The following is a 22,555-nucleotide window of genomic DNA, read 5'->3' on the forward strand; positions in this document are numbered from 1 at the left end:
TAAAATTAACATAAATGGTTTTAAAAAATTAGATTTGATTTCAAAATATCAGTATTTTGTTGGATAACCTTCAAAGTCAATAACAGCTTGGCAACATTGCTTGGCAACGACACATCATTGAGCCTACTAGCTTGACTTTAACATGGAATCTTTGACCATTCTAATTCATTTAAAACAAATAAGTCATTCTTTTTTGTTGGTTTTTGACCTTTCAATTGACAACCTAAGTGTTCCCTATAAATTCTCAATTGGATTGAGATCAGGACTTTATGATGGCCATTCAAGAACACAAATTTTTTTGCTGGTGGATGATGAAGCATTTTATCATTGATGATCTCTTTATATACATACTGATCCATAATTTCTTCAATATGGAGAATAAGTCGAATACCCTCACAGTTAAAGCAACCCCACACCATAATACATCGCCACCATACTTAACAGTTGAAAGGTAATACTTAGGATTGAATCTCTTACCTGCAGGACATCGAACATACTTAATTCCATCCAATCCAAATGGGATGAACTTAGATTCATAACTCCAAAGAAATTTTGCCAACTGATTTCCTTCCAATCTAAACGTTTTTTTTGTGAACTCAACTTGAGCTTTACATTCTTTACAGAAACAATTAGTTTGTTTGCTGGTCTTTTCTCAAACAAAGAAGCTTTAAGAAGACAACATTTGGTGGTTGACAGAGTATTTAATTTGATAAAACTTCAATATTCCAGCCTTTAAGGCCACAATGGATTTTCTTGGATCCTTTTTTGACATTCTTACTAGCAATTTTTCCTCTTTTTTATTAATAATTTTCGGTTGACTTGTTTGCTTCTTGTACTTGGTTGTTCCTTGAGATTTATTGTTGAAAAATTTGCAGTCTTGGAAACATTAAAGTGATGTGCAATTTGACAACAAGACGTTTTTGATTCAACTGATTTTAAGATTTATTTTTTTACAGGAGAACTAATTTCTTTTCTTTTTCCCATTTTGAATTAAGAAAAATAAATTAAATTAATTTAAACCTGCATAAAAAATTAATCAAAATATTGCACAAAACTTAAAAAAAAATTAAGTACCCTCAAACTTTTGAAACACAGAAAAACTGTTATCTTTTTTTAACTACATAATTAAATAACATAAAGGGTAACAGAAATAAACAAAAAAGGGAATTTCAAGACATATCAAAAATTTTTCTAATATTATCTAATTTTTTGTATGGTTCTTTAGATTGTTGAAGCCTAATTTTTTCAGGATCAGATGAATGGTGTAAAATACAAAACAGACATGCAAACATTTCTTATATACATAAAAAATTTTATTCCTACCCTTTAAGTGATTCAAAAAGAGTTTGAATATCTTTGTGTATATAAATAACCTCATCACGATACAATGTCAAACAGAATCCATCTTGCAAGCAACTTTTCCAGGCATCAACAACATTGGGCTGAGCAGTGATTTGGCTTGGGCATAATGTACAACTGACTAAATAAAGCCTTAATAAGTAACTTAAATAATTTGACATTTATTTTACTGAATTAATTGTATCATTTATTACCATAATAATTTACTAACAATAATATAATATGCTCCTATACTATTATATATTGCATATAATATATTTACCAAAATATAATATGTATATATAAATATATATACATATAAATACATACATATATGTACATATATATATATAAATATATATATATATATATATATATATATATATATATATATATATATATATATATATTTACTATAAATAATATATATATATATATATATATATATATATTTACTATAAATAATATATATATATATATATTTACTATAAATAATTATGAAAACCATTTTTTTGGCTTCACCAATAAAATGACAATCACATAATAACACTAATTAAGAATGCAGAATCATAAATTATAAATGAAATGTTTATATGTGAGCCTATACATAACTAGATGTAGAATTTTTGCACAAGTTATTGATTTATTCAAAACAAGTCATTTCTTAGTTTTATAAAATAATTGAAACATTAAAAAAAAATTACACAGGTCAACAAAACATTTTTTTCTTATCACAAACAAAAATAAGCTTTCTTAAATGTATATTCAAAGCTAAACCTAAATCTTGTTACAGTTTTGTTTACCACGTAACGTTTTTAAATTATTTACATTTTGGTGTATTATGAAAATGTATGTAATTATATGAAAATGGCATGTTTGATAAAATACATTTTATGCAAACTATTTATTTGAGAAAAGTAACATATACATTAGGGTGGGCTGACAAACAATCTTTAAAAAATGTCTTTTAAAACCTCTAAATATATTCTATATAATAAAATAACATTGGACATAAAAAACTTTAAGAATAAAATTATTTTGTAGTTGACTTCAACAACCTATGTTATTTTTTAAATAAATATATACACATAAACTTTTTTTTCCTTTCTCTTTATTGTGGTTACAACCTTCAAATTTGTGTATGCCTCAACTCTTTAACTCACAAACACAAACCTTTACAAACAAGGTTATTGCACTGAGAAACAAGTTGGTCATCAGAAACGTGTGTAATGGAACGCTTATCAGCCCACCCTAATATACATCATACTAATTTAGTTCTCTGCAATAACCTGCAAACTAGTTTACTTGAAAGAGAGCTTTTAACATAATTGTAAAAAAAGGTATACATATTACAAGCTATTCAAAGCATTAGGAGTACAATTTCTATTTAAACTTTTGGCTAACTTTGCAACTAATTTGACATAGGGTTTCCAAGAAAGATCAGAAGTAAGAGTTATTCCTAGAAGACGAAAGGTAAGGAGTACATTACCTTTCATAAATATAGGAAGACCTAGATTACTGCGATAACGATTAGCTGAAAAAAATTGAGTTTTATCTGAGTTGAAGTTCACCTACCACTAAGAGCCATATTGAGACTAAGAGTTCCATGCTGTAGCAGAAATAAGATCCTTTTCAAGCTCAAATGCCCCCTCCAAGCAATCAAAGAGAGTCAAGACAAGAGTAAATGTTACAATCATAAGCTATTATTAGCTTATGATTGTAACATTTATTAGCTTATGATTGTAACATTACACCTTAGATGTGAGAATTTCTCACATCTAAGGTGTAATGTTATAATCATAAGATCGAAAAGATTGATGATCATAAAGATATTAGATTAAAGATGAGAGATTAAGTGTTTGTTAATTAAAGACTCAAAAACCTTGCTTATGATAGGAAGAAGACTTAAGAGACGGTAGTTACAAAACCTTTTTACAATAATTTCTAGCAACAGTAAACAGACGGTTTTTTTCTGGAGAATTGTTTTGATGATAGATATGAAAGTAATGGTTACTATTGGAAACTGCAACAGCACAATGAGGAAAATAATGGAAAAGAGTGAGGCTTGACTTTATCAGCACATTTATCAGCAGGAAGATACAAAAATTCTACCCAAGGGCCATCACAAAGTAAATCACAGAAAGAGTCCCAGTCAGCTTTAAGGTAATTGTAAGAGGTACGATGATAGGGAGATTCTGATGATGAAGAATGAGATATGAGTTTTAGAGAGATCAAACAGTGATCAGAAGCACCTAAGGGTGAATGTGTAGAAACTGAGCACCAACTAGGATCAGAAACAAGACATAAGTTGAGTAAAGAAGGTAAATGGCTTTGATTGTCTAAAAAGCGAGTTGGAAAGTTGACTATTTGTGTTAAAGATTGAGAAAGGCAAAAGTAATTACGCCTGTAGAGTCACTGACTCTAGAACCAAGTGATTCAGCGTGATGAGCATTAAAGTCACAGACAACAACGATATTGGCTGAAGGATAAAGAGAAAGGGCTTGGTCAATTTGATCAGAAACAACATGGGAAAGAGTGTAGTCTTGAGATGAAGGAGAGCAATGTAGAACAAAGAGAAAGGAAATAGAGTGAAGTGGTGCTAAACGAAAGTACATAAAAGAAAGTCTGTGGATTCAAACCTAGTTTACCGACAAATGGGTGAATTCATATGAATGTAAATGCCCAGGCCAAGCATGTGACTATTGGAGTCTTAATGAATTAAAGGAAGATAACCATCAACACTAAGATCACAAGATGAAACAGGTGAACTCGAATTAGTCTCACAAAGAGCAAATAGATCTGGTGAACTTTAGATTAAAAGCAAAAGAAAAGACTCAACAGGAGAAAAATTACTTCGAAGACCGCAAATATTAGTGAATGATGGATTTAGAGAACTTGGTGATGACAATGGTTTTTTGTGTTTTATAGTTTTTAGTACTTTAGTCATTTTTAAATTTGTCAAAGAACTTGACTCAAAACGCAGATAGTACTCAGTACATTATTTAATAGTCTAAGCAATTGCCTCATTACCATTAATAAACCCTCATTACCATTAATAAACCCTCATTACCATTAATGAACAGAGACACCATTCATGGGCAACATGGCACTGTTAGCATTCTGATACTTTACAGCTGTTGATGGAAGTAGCCTCTCTGAGTGCTACCACAGATTTCAGAAAACCTGACCTGAGTTGCTAGTCATAAAAACAGAGACACAAACAAAACCCATGCATTGAGTCAAGATGATCCAGAATTCAACATCCTAAACTGGAAACAATCTATTATAAATACATCTATGCTAGTCTAATAGATAAGGAGAAGGGGTGCGAGGCTGGTCAACAGATAGAATCTGTTTACCCCTTAAGTCTTTGCCAAGGAGGCCTTTTACAAGACAGTAGTCAGATGCATTTAACGTCTGCCCAAGATGAGTATTTTTATTGAGACACCATCTCTAGCCTTTATTTAACTAAGAGCCCCAAGGCAGGGGTGTTTTAAGTCGGAGTTGGCTTCTCTTGGCCTTCACCTAAAAAAGGGTATCCTACAAAGCAGCAGGACTATCCTACAAAAGAGCAGGTGGTAATGGGTTACATGTTACCAGTAGCAGGATAACCTGACCTGAATATATATATATATATATATATATATATATATATATATATATATATATATATATATATATATATATATATATATATATATATATATATATATATATATATATATATATATATATATATATATGTATATGTATATGTATATGTATATGTATATGTATATATATATATATATATATATATATATATATATATATATATATATATATATATATATATATATATATATATATATATATATATATATATACACTGATAATTGCTAAAGCACTTGGCTCTGATGAACTGACATTTGCACAAAAAATATTAGTACAGAATAGCTGGTGAAGATTTCAACATCTGAAGAAAAACAAACTTAAAAATGGCTACGCTGGCATAAATGGGCTATACTGTTTCAGATTACTGTAGTTATACAATTAAATTTATATAATTAATTATACTCTACAATAATAATTATACAATTTGTGTTAAGCAAATAATTAACTGTATTAACTTTTCAGCTTGTAGCTATAGATTTGATGGTAGTCGAAGCCATGCAATATTTAATCAAAAAGATAATGTTAACACTAGCAATATCATACTGAAAATGTTTTGTTCAATTTTACTTGAAACAGAAGCAGGTTTGTTAATATGGTTGCAAAAGTCACCAATTGCCCCACTAAGTCACAAAGCACTGAGTCTTCAAATGCGAAAAGAATCAAGAAAAACTATTCTATCATTGCCTGTCTTTACTCTGACATTAAAAAGTTAAAAAAGGTTTCCTTATGTATAAAGAGGGAAAACAATTTAATGTAAAGGTGATAGTGCAGGATATATATAAGGATGTGAAAGGTAATAGCGCAGGATATATGATGGATATGAAAGCATGGAATCTTTTTTCAGAGGTACATATTGTGATCTGTGCAGATGCTCAATAGATGAGTGTTCGGATATCAAAAGAATTAAAAATGGTTTTGTAATCGATCAAGAAATTATAACTGTAAATAAAATACTCAACTAACTTGAACAAGAAGAAGGTTCTTGGCTTAAAAAACAAAACAATTATACCACAAGTGTCTGACAAACCCTTCAACCAATTCCAATCTTTGCAGCAAATACAAGTAAATCTTGTAATAGTGTTCATATTATTCTGTATTCTTGATATGTGAACATACTTGATATTAAAAATTATTACATTTTAAAATTTACTGATACTTTTATAGGTTCTTCGTGCTTTACTAGGTACATTCGACCATTTCATAAACACTGTTGTACACATAAAAGCTGATGTTTTTGATTGGTCTGAGACCCCTTCCAGTGCTTCAAATAAATTTCTGAAAGGTAATATAGCTAGAGAACTATTGTACAAAAAATTAAACAGGGATTTAATTACTGAACGATTGCCTGTTCAATATCATGCAACATTTCGAAGGTTCGAACTGATGTTCTCAGTAGTTCTTTGAGTATTTTCTTCAAAAAGAAAAATTTAGGTAGGTCAATATGAAGTGACTACAGATTTTTATATATTCCTATTTAATAAGCCTGTTACAAAAATAAATTTACCTGAAACATGGATCAGTATAACACCATCTCTGCACAAACTAATTGGTCATTTTTGGGAGCTAATTTTTTATATTTTTTATATATGGGAGCATATTTATATACATTTATACATATTTTTGTTATAACCAATAAAAGAGCAAATTTTATGAAATTTTAAACATTTGGTTCTTCCAAATTATGACCTAAATATCCTGCAGCAAAAGTATATTTTAGTTTTTCTAAAACTTTAAAAATCTTTCCAAAAAGTCCTGAATCATAGCATTTTCTATCAAAAATTATGAATCAATGTTTGTGAAAACAGTTGTTTGGCCCACTCTGTGCTAGTAAATGTGAATGAGCACTAAGATCTACATATGAGACATATGTAGATCTTAGTGCTCATTCACATTTTCTTTAGTATTTTAACTGTCTCACAGGCAAATGAAACAACAATATTTTGTAAACCCTGTTTGCATACCCATTAACATACCTCTAACTTTAAAATCTCTGCAGAGATGTACCACTAATGACTGTCATATTTAATTGTCTTAATTAGTATACTCATGTAGTCATGTCTCTTTTTAGCGCACAATGGGAAATAGGAATGAATGGTTTGACATTTATTTTATGCAAAAGTACTGCTTTCATGCTTTTCTTCGAAAAATCAAAGAAGAGATGCTGCATATGTCTGAGATAATTCTGATAAAACCGATGAAGTCAGATCCTGTCATACTCCACGATATACATGGTCTATAGCAATAACAAATAGTGTCATCTACAGCAAAGTATGTTGCTAAATTAGTATTATTAATTAAGTAAATTGTTCTTCTGTAGTCTCAGGGCAAGAAGCTCTGCTTTCTTTTTAGACAGCGATAGGTCACTAACAAAATCATTCAATTGTTCTTTAGTTAACAGCTTTGGCTCAAAATTTCTATCATCCAATGAAATCAGAACTTACAGACTGTCCAAAAATGCCACCAGTTGCACCTTTATCACTATCCACTTCATCTTTGAGGGAATCTATACCATCGTCTAGAGGAATTAGAATGGGCAATTCTTCACAAAATTTAACTAGCTTATGTGCTGAATTCATTAGTGGATAAGCAATATTGTGTTTGTTTTTGCAGAAAATTCTGTCATATTGACAATACAAAAATAAGAATTTTCGTGATGATCTCTCGGGTCCCTCCAAATAATGGGTATGCCAAACGGCATTAAAGATTTCTTTTTGTTTATCCAATCACGTAATCTGTTTGAACCAAACAACGCAGATTTAATGTGACTATGGTTTATCTTGGTGGTCTGTGTGTTTGCATATATGCTTTAATCATAAAAACTGTAAACAATACTACAATCATTATTACAAGACAACAATTACATATGTGTTTTAGCTTACATGGTACAAAAATCTGACTGTAGTTTTGAAATCAGCATCAAAAATTGTATTTAGACAATCCAAAATTATCTGCAATGAAAATTCTTTGTTGACCTGTGTTATTAGTCATAAACATTAGGTAATATTAAATAAAAAAAAAGGTTTAAAAGCATTAAAACTAATTAAAAGTTGTTAACTAAAGACAACTAAAAAATTGGGTTTAAGGAGTTCTTTAATATATAATATATAAAACAAAAAAATTTTATTTATTTTTGTGTATTTTTATTTCATATTTTATACATTATTTTATTTATTGAAAAATGAATAAAGAAACAAGTTCAAAATAATAACCGTGACCGAGATCTCGTCTCGTTGTCGTTTCTCGTGATAAATATGACTTTTTTTTTTTTTTTTTTTTTTTTGTAATTCACCTCCCCAAGTCTTGTGAGAAACGAGAAATAGAAAATTCTCGCGAGAAGTAGAACGAGACTTAAATATTATATTATTTTCCAAATTAAAAATTATTATAATTTACAAATTAATTTGTTTTTTTAATTAATTAATATTTTGACTCCGTGATTTTAATTAGATTTTCTAATTAAAGTTTTTAATTAGATTTTTTTTTAAAATCTAATTAAAAAATTTCAATTAGATTTTAAATATTTTTAATTAGGTTTTAAATACAAAAACTTTTTGTATAAAATGGTGCACTTTCGACTTAATTTCATTAGTTTACCAGTGGAATTCAACTTGACACATACTGTTCATATTGAAAAGAAATATTCTTGCCTCATTTCAACGATCAAAAATGTCACCAAGAAAAAACAAAATCTGGAGATTTTTTCAAAAAACAAGTGACAGTGCTGAATGCAAGGCATGCAAAAAGTCTTTGAAAACAAAAGATGGAAACACAAGCGGACTTCATCATCACCTCAAAAAAAAAACACAGCCAAGATTATGTTGAGTATTCTGAAAAAACTGACGACTCTCTTTTTCCTCCTCCTAAGAAGAAACAACGAACCATGGTCGAAATGCTTGAAACAAAGTCCAAATATGACAAAGACAATTCCATTCAAAAACAGTTTGACTCTGCAATGCTGGATTACTTTTGCACTGATCTGGCATCCTTTTCAGCAGTCGAAGGAAGAGGTTTCAAGAAATTGTTTGACATTGCAAACCCTAAACTGAGCCTTCATCACAGAACAACATATTCAAGAAAGCTTTCAATTTGGTCAAGAAAAGTTCAAGCTGAAATGAAGAGCATAATATCGGAGATTACGCCAAATCTAAAAAGTGCTGCATTTACTTCTGACCTTGGGACATCTCTTGGACTTTTCGTGCTATTGACGAAAATTGGAGACTACATCACTGGACATCCCTGGGAACTGTTGGACATCACATGTCCAACAGTTCCCAGGCAGACACACAGGTATCTTAATTGAAGAAAAGTTGGATTCTTTCTTAGAAGAACTAAATTTGCCTGCTGATTTGCCAATGTACTGCGTGAACGACCAGGCAAGAAACATGAAACTTGCAGTCAAATTGTCAAAGCGCCTTGACCAATACTTGTGCAACAATCATATTTTGCAATGTGCAGTTCGAGACTCATTTGGAATGACTGCTAGAATGGATGATGCGTTGCAAACATGCAAAGATTTGGCTTCTTTAACTCACCAGTCAACAGTTGCAGCTGAGTTGCTTGAATCAGAATCAGACGCTCAAGGAATCAATTTTAGACAGTTACGCCAATCTGTTGACACAAGATGGAATAGTGAACTGGATTGCATGGCTTCTGTCCTACACCTAAAGAGTGCAATTATCAGCTTATGTGCAAATGAAGATATTTTTTCTTCAAAGACCATCAGTGCATCACAGTGGAAATCAATCGAGAGAGCAGTAGAAATTTTGGCACCACTTAATGAAGCTACAGAAACTTGGTCGGCTGAGTCTATTCCAACAAATAACACTGTCACCGATTCTCTTTATTTAATCCATGACAAAATTGATAAATTTATTGAGACGGTTGGAAAAAATGGCTACGGTGTCTTGTATGCAAAAAACTTGAAAAGCTGCATTGAGAAAAGATTTCCTCTTTGTCACACTGGAAACTTATTGAGTGCTGCAGCAAACTACTTAAATCCTGCTTTAAAGGGACTTCAATTGGAGCTCTTCAAAAAATTTCAAACAACAAAAGAATGTTTAGCCTCACAGGTTAAGGATAATGTTGAGTACCAACCTGTTGCCAGAGTCCTTTCAGCAGATTTGTACCCTAATTCAAAACTGAAGTGCAAGTTAAACGTCAGACTTGAAACACAAGAGCCAACATCTGAACTGAATCCTATTATGAGCGAAATGTGCCAGTATGAATATCTCCCTGATGCCAAAAAAGAATTTCCGGTTCATGATTGGTGGAAATTGCATTCAAATACATTGCCAGAACTCTCTTCATTAGCTAGACAAATTTTAGCTATTCCAGCAAGTTCAACTAAATCAGAGAGAGTTTTTAGCTCTGGTGGAAATGTCGTCCGATCATCCAGACACAACTTACACCCAGAAAAAGTAGAACAAATCATTTAATCAGAGAAAACATTGTCTTGTTGGAAAAGTTTGACAAAAAAAATATGAATTAATATTTGAAAAAGTTGTTTACATTTGACAAATGTCATTTGTGTCAATATGTCAAAACCATGTTTACATTTTATTTTTTTACTTGGATTTTATTGAATTTGTTTTCAAAAATTGTTAAATTTCTCGTCTCGTCTCGTTTTCGGTCTTACGAGAAGTACTAACTTCTCGTCTCAGTCTTGTCTTGGATTGAAAAAACCTAGTCTTGCTCATGGTTACAAAATAAGAGAATAAAAATGTGTGTATGAATTTAATTTAAACTACAGACATATTAGTAAAATGTTCACTTAAAACCACTTTAAAACTGAGAACATCCCTAAAGGCACCACATATAGTATAACTAAACATGCACGAGTGAAATTGGCTAGCAAAAATTCAAAGAAGGCAGAGAATAGGTTAGAAAATGGCCGAAACAAAAATTAAAAAAGTCAAACTCTTGTGAATGAATAAAATTTATAAAAATAGTGTTTTCTTAATTATTTGACAGGTAGCGCAAAAATTACACTTAACAATACATTAAAATACAAAAAACTCAGAAATACATTATTAAAGCATTAATAACAAAGATGAAAATCAAAAAAAAAAAAAATGATACTTTCAAAATGTTAAAACTAGCAACAAGCAGAGTTGTTAACAGGACCAAAAGTGGCAAGGCCAAGGCTACACGTTGTAAGGCCAAGGCCAAGTCCAAGGCCAAAATTTACAAGGCCAATGACAAGGCCAGGGTCAAGAGTTTTAAGGTCAAGGCCAGGCTTAAGAGTTTCAAGGCCAAGGCTAAAACAATCAAGACCAAGGCCAAAATTTTCAAAGCCAAGACCAAGGCCAATGCCAATAGTTTCAAGGCCAAGGCCTCAATATTTGGCCTTAAGGGCAAGGCCTAGGCCAAGAACTAACAACTCTGGCAACAGTTTGTCACAAAAACACAGTGTAGCAATAAGAAAGCCCTTTAAACAATGCATAAACAAAAAAAAAACTTACATAGTATCCATCTTGTCATTTCTTCAAGGGAAAGGAACTCACAAGGAACCTTTAACAAAAAATTATTTTGAATATTATACAGTGACTCTTAGATCAATTCAACTTTTTAGCGATTACTTATATTATTTTTAACCCATTCAAAAAATTTAAAAAGTATATCTTTTTGGTACCAAAATCAATCAAAAAAAAAGGATTAGGTCAAAAAACTATAAATTAAAATTTAAAAAATGTGTCAAAAACATAAGGCTACGCTTTATTTCAGTATTTGCATGACCACCTATGCATTTACAAAGGCTTAAATTGGTTTTGGGATAGATTCAATCAATTCCTTTGGAATTTCATTATAAATTTTTTCTATTGCAAGTTTCAATAGTGCAACATTTTCCACATTTTCTCTTGATAATTTCAGGTCCATCCAAGACTAAATATTTGCTATATTTATTAGGTTCAGATCTGGTAATTGTGCTGATCAAGGTCAGAAATAAGTTGCAGTTAAAACCACTCTTTCACCGAGTTGTCAATATGTGCTGTTCTGTTGGGAAATCTAATTTTTATAATAATTTTTAATTTTACAAAAAATGCATAAAAATGGCAGCTGATAAAAGCTTATTTTTTAAGGTCCATTTGTAATTATACTGGTTAATTCTTGATGGATAAATATTTTTCCCCTAATGAGAAATGCTTTCTCATATACCAGTCAGGCCGCTTACTGCATACTCTTGTTACACAAAACCTTTCTTTATATTTCTCTGAAGCTAATTTTTAAAGGTAACTCTTGATTTATGATTAACCACCTCAAAATTTGATTCATCACTAAAAGCAACTTTAAACCAATCTTCTGCTGACTAAGAGTTTGCTTACACCACTAATATCTTTTAGTTCTACAATATGCTGCAGTGAAATTCATTGCTATTGCATACTATATGTTACCCTTACAAATAGTTTTCTGGCAACAACATATCAAGCAATACATTTTTCATCAAGACACCATCTAACTGTTCTAAAACTAACATTAACATAACAAATCTTAATGCTTAATACTAAACTCAGTTGACTTTCTTTTACACTTTGGTACAATTTGATCCTTAGAATTAAGTTTTGATGGCCAACTCTTGGTGAATCTTTTCTTTCATTTAAAAGTTTGCAATTTTTCAGAATTGTTCGGACAAGGCATAATGCACTACATAACACCACAAAAGCTATTTCTTGTTGATTTTTGTGTGATTTTTGGATAGACCAATGATTTGTCATTTGACTTTTTGTGATAGTGATTTTCTACCAACTGTTCTGCTTTAGATGTATGAAGAATTAACCAAAAAAAATATCTTTTGAAATACTGGTTAGAAATTGATTTTTTTTTTTTAAATTTATTTGTAACTTATATGTCAAATTTTAACTAATAGGGTTGCTTTAATTCTAAATTACTCAAAAAGAATAAATAGAACTAATAAGTATTATATATTACTAGAAAGGATATAGACTCAAAAGTTTTTTACAACTTATTTAAAAAATGAAGAGATAACTAAATAGTTGTCAAAAAAGACTACCATAAGCCACTGTATATAATAATAATTTATTTAACAACCAAAATTTAATCATAATACAAAAATATGTAACTAAATTATATTAACAATAAAAATGATGACATACTGTTTCTGTATTAATAGGGCTTAACATTTGCTGCGGTGAAGTCGTTAGGCTTAAAAGTTGAGTTTGTCGCATCTAAAAGAAAATAAATAAAACAGAATAATACTAATATACTTTAAATCCTTTTTTTTGTGTGCATTAAACATGAAAAATTAAGTGTGTTAACTAGCCTCTATACAGTCCATTTACTGGATTGAATAGAGGCTAGTTAACACACTTAATCAATAGTTACATACAGACCATTATATATATATATACATATATATATACATATACATATATATCTATGTATATGAATAAATATATATATATATATATATATATATATATATATATATATATATATATATATATATATATATGTGTATGTGTGTGTATATATATACATGTGTATATATATATATACATATATATATGTGTATGTATATATATGTATATGTATATATATGTGTATGTATATATATGTATATGTATATATATGTGTATATATATATATATTTATATGTATATGTATGTATATGTATATATATGCGTATATATATGTGTATATATATATATATATATATATATATATATATATATATATATATATATATATATATATATATATATATATATATATATATATATATATATATATATATATATATATATGTATACATATATATATTAGCCCTCAGAATTTGGAAAAATAAGGTCGGCAAAAAATTTTAGGACAGCACAAAATTTAGAAACAAGGTTCAAAAAATTGACGAATACAGAAAAATTCAGCATAAAATTGACAGTAAAACAAAACTTAAAACTTCGATGTTTTTTTGAAAACTTGGAAAAAGAATCATAGTTTTACTATATTATTAGGACTTCAAATAAAACATTAAATTTGCCCAGTTTTTAATAAATATTTTATTTAGAATTAAGGAAATGTTTGTTTTTTAATTTTTTTAAATTGTTTTATTTACTATTTAAATAAAAGGTTTGTGTTAAAATTTTATTTAAACATTCATTGTACCATTTTTATTAAAAAAATTTTATTTTATAAAAATTTGAATAAAACCCTTGCTTTTCCATTGGTTTTTTGTAAAAAAATATATTAGTCAATTAAATAAGTTAATTTAAATGTTTGTGTTTTCGGTTTTATTTTATTTAGAATTTATATAAAACATTCTGTTTTTATCTTATTTATTTTGTTTTCTGTTTAAATAAAAGACTTATATTTAGAACTTAATTAAAATGTTTCTGTTTAAATAAAAATCTTATATTTAGAACTTAATTAAAATGCTTGAAGGATCTGATGATAAAGTTTTACCATTTTTATTGTTTTTCCATTGTTTTTTTGTAATATTTTATTTAAAAGTTAAATAAATAGTTTGTTTTGCGGTTTTTATATTAACTAGTTTGTTAAAGATTAAAATAACTCATTCTTTATTCCATTTTTAATTATTTTATTTGGAATTAAAATAAATATTGGATTTGCCTTTTTTTTATAATTATTTCATTTAGAATTAAAATAAAATACTTGTTTTGTAAAAATTATAATAAAAAAATAAAAATAAAAGGTTGGCATTCAGCATTGCTGAAATTCTGACGGAAAATATATACATACATACATACATATATATATATATATATATATACATATATATATATATATATATATATATATATATATATATATATATATATATATATATATATATATATATATATATATATATACACTTAATATTTAAACTACGATAAAATAAAAACTAAAGAAGATATTGAACAAATTTTATTTTATTTGCGAGAAATATTTTTTTCTTAACAAATCTTGTATATCTTGGATGCCATACTAAAACATTGTATATATAAAAATATTATCAAACATAATGACAAAAAAAAAATCAATAAAAAATTGCAATATATAAAATATTAAAGCATCAAAAATAACATCTAAGCTAGTACTTAAAATATCCCCACAAGCTTTTTTGCAAGCAGTACATTTTTTTTGCATAAATTTTACAAGATTGTTGCAGATTTTGTTTCGAACTCTTCTCCTAATAGTATCTAATTCTTGCTTTAGACTATTTATGGATCATATTTGCATCTTGACTAATTCTTTGTCCATCCAAGCCAAAATAGATTCGATTGGATTCAAATTCAGTGATCGAGCTGGCCAGGGCATTAAATCTACTTAATTTTCTTTCATCCATGCTTTTATTGTACGAGTTGTGTGGGCAGGTGCCAAATTTTGTTGAAATTGCAAACAATCATTTCAACCAATCAGCATGTCCACTGATTGAGCAATACAGATTTCTAGCGTCTCTATATATGTATGTTGGTTGATTCGACCTGTATAAATTTTACACACTCCTACTCTGTTAAAATTAAAGCAACCCCAAATACCAACACTACCGCTGCCACTTTGCAACCTTAGTGCAACAAAGTGATTACTATACTTTTCAGATTTAAATCTTTTAACAAAAACTTTGCTTTTTCTATTTATTACTTCGAAGTTACTTTTATCACTAAAAATTACTTGCTTTCATTTTATCCAAAGACCATCCAATTTGCTCCTTACACCAACTAAATTTTGTGAGCCGATCTCAAAATTTAGTTGGTGTAACACAAAATTTAGTTGGTGTAAGATTAGAATATATATGATGCAATTCTCTGAAATTTTCAATTTTCTTGCTATTTCTCTATTACTAATCATTGAGCCACTTAGTTGCTTCACTTACTGCTTTTCGACCCATTTCTATGTATATTTACTTTTAGGTTTTATAAAAACAATCTATTAAAAATATATAGATATAATCTAAAAAGGTTTTATAAATATAATCTAAAAAGGTTGTTTTTTTTGTTGTTTTTTTTAACATTAGGGTTTTAGAATAAATTGTATAGGAATAAACTGCCTGTCAACCTAGTTATATAATAATTGACAACTGCAGAGTTTGTATAACTAATAGAATATAAAATGTGAATTAGTCGTAGAGAAGCCATTCATATTTTAGATGATTGTCTAGAAGCAGCTTAAACGTTTTTAGAGATAACGCTGATACAATGTCATTAGGAAGAGAGTTCCATTTATTTATTATTCTTAGAGAATAAAAGTTCATACATAAATTTAATCATATAGATTGTTTTTTTAGTTTATATACATGACCACAAGTAATAAATTGGCTATCTATTTCAAAAAGACTATTATCACTATTGTTATTTTTGCACCATTTATAGACGTTGATTAGGTCTGCTCAAAGAAACCTGTAGTTTTAAGTGGGACTAAACTGATCATCATAAGTAATTTTATCCTACATTTTTTGGGATATTGTCGAACTAACATATAAATTAATAAGATAATTATGAATAACAGTTGGATTGACAAGAAAGTAGAACCAAAGCCAATTAAAGTTTGTGCGCCTATTCCTTTTTACAATCTTTTCCGGTATGCTTTTTGAACTCCTTTGAAAAAAGTAATTTATTAAAAAAAAGTAACTATATATGAACTTGTTATTGATATGTTAGTTGTAGAGAAATTTACATGTTATTGATATGTTAGTTGTAGAGAGTTGTACTGAATTTTTTACTGCCTCTATTTTTTTTGAAAGCACTGTATATATGAATATTTATATACATATACATATATATATATAAATACATGTATATATATAATATAACATAAAATAAACATATAGTACAAAGTAAAAATATATATACATATATATATATATATACATATATATGTATAAATACATAAAATATATGTATACATCTCTCTCTCTCTCTCTCTCTCTCTCTCTCTCTCTCTCTCTCTCTCTCTCTCTCTCTCTCTCTCTCTCTCTCTCTCTATATATATATATATATATATATATATATATATATATACATATATATATATATACATATATATATATATACATTATATATAATAAAATATCTTAGCCCTGGCTAATAACCCCTGCTAGAATTATTTTTTAGCCGGGGTTGTAAAAAACCCCATGTTTGGTCCTAGTCACTTCTTAAATATCATTACATCTTACATGAATCAAGCAACTAATCTTCTAGATAAACCATTACCTGTCACACTATTACCATCAAAGATTAAAATTATTGAAATAATAAAAAAAGATAAAAATCATTCAAGCATATACACAATTTAGATTTAAAAAAAAATTATTTAGTAAGCTGATAAAGCAAATTTAAAGACTACCAAAAACATACAAAAAAAAATTTATATGAAGCCCTTCTTTAGAAAAAAATTATATTTATTGATTACTATATTTGGAACATTTAACACAACCTAAAAAAAAAATTTTTTTAATTATTTTTTATTTATTTTGAGATTCCTGGTTATATTTTTACTTCCCATTGTTTTAAAAATGTAAAGTTTCTAATCATTGCAGTTTCTTTTAGCAGTTGTCCACCTTTTTCTGACAGAAATAAAACTATGAATTATAATTGATTACAAAATAAAATAAATTAAAAAACATCTTTAAAAATTAATCCCCAAAATGTATTACCACTTCTCCAGACATATTCCTTCTTTTGTAAAGTAAGCACACAGTATTAAGTCCTATACCAATTCGCTGAGCATGAGGAGTGAACTCTTCAACAAATTTACGGAACGGATTCTCATAGTCAAGAATCATTTGGCCAAGTCGAGGAAAATTTGGTTCGCTTTACAATAAAATAAATAACATATTTAATCAAATCATATAAACTAATTAAAATAAAAAAACAAAATTACTATATTTTATCAAAATGCAGAGCCAAATATACAACAGTAAATAAAAATACAAATTAAGAAAAAAATGTATTCTTTATCAAAATAGATCTTCATACCATAAATACTACTTACAAAAACAATATATATATATATATAATTATATATATATATATATATATATATATATATATATATATATATATATATATATATATATATATATATATATATATATATATATATATATATATATATATATATATATATATATATATATATATATATATATATATATATATATATATATATATATATATATATATATATACAGTAGGGGTCAAAAGTATTTTTACTATCATTTTTTGTGCAACAACTTTTTAACGGAAAATATTTAAACCATTCTTTGTTTGAGAAATTTACACCCAAACAATATATAGTTTTAATTGGTAAAAATTCTTTTGTTTTAATAAACAATTGGATTTAGTTTGTATCCTTTTTTAGAAAATGTTAGTTCTAAAGTATTTTTAATCTTGATTGTTGAATTTTTTTTATAAATTCTTATGTTTACATAGAGTTTTTTCAGCAAACTTTATTGAAAACTATTAAAGTCACATTCAAAAATGAGAAAACACAAGGAGTATTGTGAAGATCTTTGTAATGCAGTTAATTATCACAATAGCAATCACAATAGCAAAGGCTGCTTATCAATTTGGAGTATCCAAACAGCTTGTATGTGCATGGATCAAGTTAAGACCACGCAGGGGAACTTTAGAAACAAAAGATCAGGTCAACCAAGAAAAACTACTTATAGGGACAATTGTCAACTTTGTAAAATGTCAAATACGGATGCTCCTATATATTCTGAAGTATAAATATCTGAGTAGACTGTGGAAAGACCTTTACGTGACAACAATTATTTGGAAGATGCCCTAATCGAAAACTATTGATTTCAAAAAAGAACTAGATGGATCGAGTAAAATTTGCCAAAGAGCATTTACACTGGACTAAACAAGATTGGGGTAAAGTGTTGTGGAGTGGAGAAAGTAAATATAATTTGGTTTACATCTGATGGTATTAAGTATGCTAGATGTCTAAAATATAAAAGAGAAGACCCCCAGTACACTGTGCCAACTATAAAACATTGAGATGGTAGTATGATGGAGTGGGGATTCTTTTCCTGTAATTGTGAACCATTAGTTACCGTAATTGCGTCGGGCCATTAGTTCATTCATAAATATATAGTCACGAACCCAGAGTTTATTTGGGAATACCACATTTTTTTTTGGCAACATTAAGGAGGGTGATGTTCTTGACATACCCCCTTCTTCCCAATGATTTTTTAATCATCATTTTTATCATTTGTGTTTATCTTGTTTAGTTTTATCCAAAGATAAATAGTTGATTTAAAAGCATATCTTTGAATACATAAATTTACCAGTGGACATAACCATGTTACTTGAGTTACGTTAAAAAAACTATTTTACTTAAGAATTTAATAAACGCTTTTGTTGCATTTACCACACTATTTGTAAATAATTATTGAAAATTGTTTAAAGTATTTTATATATTTATTCATTATATTTTAACAAACTTAATTTTAGTAGTTATTAATGTTTTAAATAATTACTAATTAAATGTTTAAATACTTTAAACAATTTTTAATCAATAATTACACTAGGTATAGTTAGTTTTTATATAGTTATTCGAATACAAGACATAAATCTATTTTGTTACTTTTGCAAATATTAAACAATTTACAAATATTAAATCACGTATTATTTGTAAAACTAAAATTAACTATTCGAATAAAAAACATGAGCATTTAATAAACGTATTTACTATTATTTTAATTTTAAAATTTTAATTTTAATATTAGTAAATCTGTTCACTAAAGTTTCAACAAAGGTTTAAAGTGATTTTAAAGTGCCTTTTAAATTAAAGATAATTAAAGAAGAGATATTACGGTGAAGATAAGTTAAAAAATGTTTTACTTTCTTGATTAAAAAACATTTATTTTAAAAGTTATATTATATTTTTTTATCCATTAAGTATAATAAAAAAATTACCTTTAACATTGAAGCTTAAAAATAACTAAATCTTAATAACTTTTATTAAGCTATTGTAATTGTTATCTTTATTATTTTTAAAGTCAAAAAGTATATGAAAAAGAAACAAAATTTTCTGAAAAAGTGTTCATTTTATTTTATCGTTTTCCTCACATAAACTAAAATAGCAAGTTTAAGACCAAAAGTTCATTCAAAAATTAAATATGCATGATAGCTATTAAGTCAGAAATTTTTTGCTTTTGTTCATTTATTATCAAAAGCAGTTTACTCTTTTTTGCCAACAAACAAAAGTTAACTTTACTCTGAATGTATATTATAAAATCGTTCTATCTTTCAAAAAGCCAAATTTTTTATACATTCCATTGTTATAAAATTTCTTAAATTTTTAAAATTAAATTTCGTAACAATATTCATTTTTTTAACCAACATTCAGTTGGTAACTGAAGGACAGTTACATTTTTTTTTTTTTTTTTTGTTATATCACCTTCCCAAGGCTCAGAAGGCCACTACAGATGAGGAGGCTACTTAATTGTGGTTATAACCCTCTCTCAACTCTCTAACTCCCAAACACGAACCTTGACGAACAAGGCCGCTGCGCGGAGAAACAAGTTGAAACAACATCACTTAATTACGAGAAAAAAGCGATTGCTTTTTAATTCATTTTTTTGTCCTGAAGAAAAAGTGAAGTAGCTAAAATAAACTGAAAATTATTTTTGGGTTTAAAACTGGAACTTTTTTTTTTCTTTTCTTAATAAAAAATTATTATATATTTGGGTTAAAACTGGAACTTTTTTTTTTCTATTCTTAATAAAAAATTATTATATATTTGGGTTTAAAACTGGAACTTTTTTCTATTCTTAATAAAAAAGCATAAAAAAAGTTAAAAGATAAAATAATTTTTGGGCGCCCATACCACGATATAAATATACCAAGATATAAATTTAACTTGTAAAATTTAACAGAAAAAATGTTCATAAATAAAAAATTATAAAAATTTACTCAAAAAAAAAAGAGATTGTATTGTCTATTTTACAATCTTTTATTTAAAAAGTATCAAAACATATTTATATATTTCAAGTAAAATAAAAAGTAAATAAGTGCTTATAATTTATTTGCAATTTAGTTTATTTTTTAATTGACATTTGTCTTTTTACGCCAAAACCTTGTAAAGAATACTTTTGTAAAGTGTTCCGAAATACGGAACATAAATTTGACCCAGACATAATCTATTATTACAATATCTTTTTTGAAACTTCTCTACCACCCAACCCCTCTTCCCCCCTTCTCCTCCCAAAAAAAAATCTAATGTAAAAATGTACCTTTGTGTTTTCTGCATTTCAATAGCATGATTAAAAAGACTTAAAACAGCTTTTCTATCTTCAACCTTTGACATCAATAAGAAAATGCTTGCGTATGTTGTCATCAAATCAAAATAAGCTTTCGTCAATTCAAAATTTAACGTCTAAAAAATAACAAGTTAATGGAAAAAAGAAAAAAACTAAAAATCAAAATACAATAATAAGATTTTTAATGTATAAAAAAACATTTTTCCAAAACTTACTATGTCAAAATGAACAAAACTTGCATCTATTTGTGTTAGCAACTCGCTCACATGGTCCTAAATTGGTAATAATTATATTATACTCATGTTAGACACACACACACCCGTTGTTTTTTTTTAATAATTTTTATATAATAACTTTTTTGTTTATTTAATAATTTACTTATTAAGCAAATAAATAAATAAAAATATAAAATTGTTATAATATAATCAATTGTTTTAATAAAAACAAAAATATAATAACAACATAAAAATATTGTAATAGAATATATTTTTGTTTTGTAAAAACCATTGATCATATTTCTATATATTTTTATAAGAGTTCATACATTACCTTTTTTTTTTGTGAATAAAAATTTCATCAAATATGAAAAATCTCCTTATAAATAACAAGTGGGAGTGCAACAAATTGTTTAAAAAGCCAAACAATTTGTCATTAAAACTTAAATGAATTGGATACTTGTTAAGTTTATATTGTTTTTCTTAGTTACAATCCACTTTTTTTGTTGCTCAGAGCCATTTGCATGCGCTTCACTTGTGTGTGTCTTTTTGCTTTATGTTTTTGTTTTGATTTGTTTCTTTACTTTCGAGTGAATTTTATTCAAATATATATTTGGTTTTTAGTTGTCTTTATTTCAGATATAGTAAAATCAATAATATTGTTTGCTTAATTAAGTTATAGCTATATAGATATAGTTATAGACACTTGTACTAGTTAAAGACAAACTAGTTTACCAATCAATTAAGCATAAGACATGAATAATTTTTTATTATCTAACAATTCTCATTGTTTAAGCTGTCAAATTTCCAGCGAATATTGAAAACCCGGAATTAAATGTTAAATTCTTTTGCAATCCATAACTTAACATAATTAGCTTAAAAATGCACATCAATAATACTTATAAGATAATCATCAGTAATACTTATAATATAGAATAGTTAATGCTGTTTAAAAAAACTGTTTGATTTTTTATTTTTTTATTTTGTACATAATATTCAGTAATAATCAAGTAAGTTTTTTTTTTATTAGCAAATGCTAATTTAAATTTTGTATCTTTTAATTTAAAAAGGGAACAGTTTTAATCTTGAAGGTTTCCATCCATGCTGAAATTACATCATTGTG

At 27.4% G+C, this 22,555-nt stretch overlaps 1 protein-coding gene across 2 annotated transcripts in view; it reads right to left on the minus strand.

Moving 5' to 3' along the window:
• Window positions 1–22,555, minus strand: part of LOC101241352 (nck-associated protein 1 homolog) — an 85,019-nt gene that overhangs the window by 49,840 nt on the left and 12,624 nt on the right. For both annotated transcript variants that reach the window (XM_065792408.1, XM_065792409.1), the window contains exons 4-9: window positions 21,433–21,489; window positions 21,191–21,333; window positions 17,600–17,756; window positions 13,104–13,175; window positions 11,454–11,502; window positions 1,324–1,480 (exon numbers count right to left, since the gene is read on the minus strand). In XM_065792408.1, the coding sequence (XP_065648480.1) occupies window positions 1,324–1,480; window positions 11,454–11,502; window positions 13,104–13,175; window positions 17,600–17,756; window positions 21,191–21,333; window positions 21,433–21,489 (635 nt within the window). The remainder of the gene's footprint in view (window positions 1–1,323; window positions 1,481–11,453; window positions 11,503–13,103; window positions 13,176–17,599; window positions 17,757–21,190; window positions 21,334–21,432; window positions 21,490–22,555) is intronic.

Source organism: Hydra vulgaris, chromosome 03 (genome assembly GCF_038396675.1).
Source record: "Hydra vulgaris chromosome 03, alternate assembly HydraT2T_AEP".
Taxonomy (NCBI): domain Eukaryota; kingdom Metazoa; phylum Cnidaria; class Hydrozoa; order Anthoathecata; family Hydridae; genus Hydra; species Hydra vulgaris.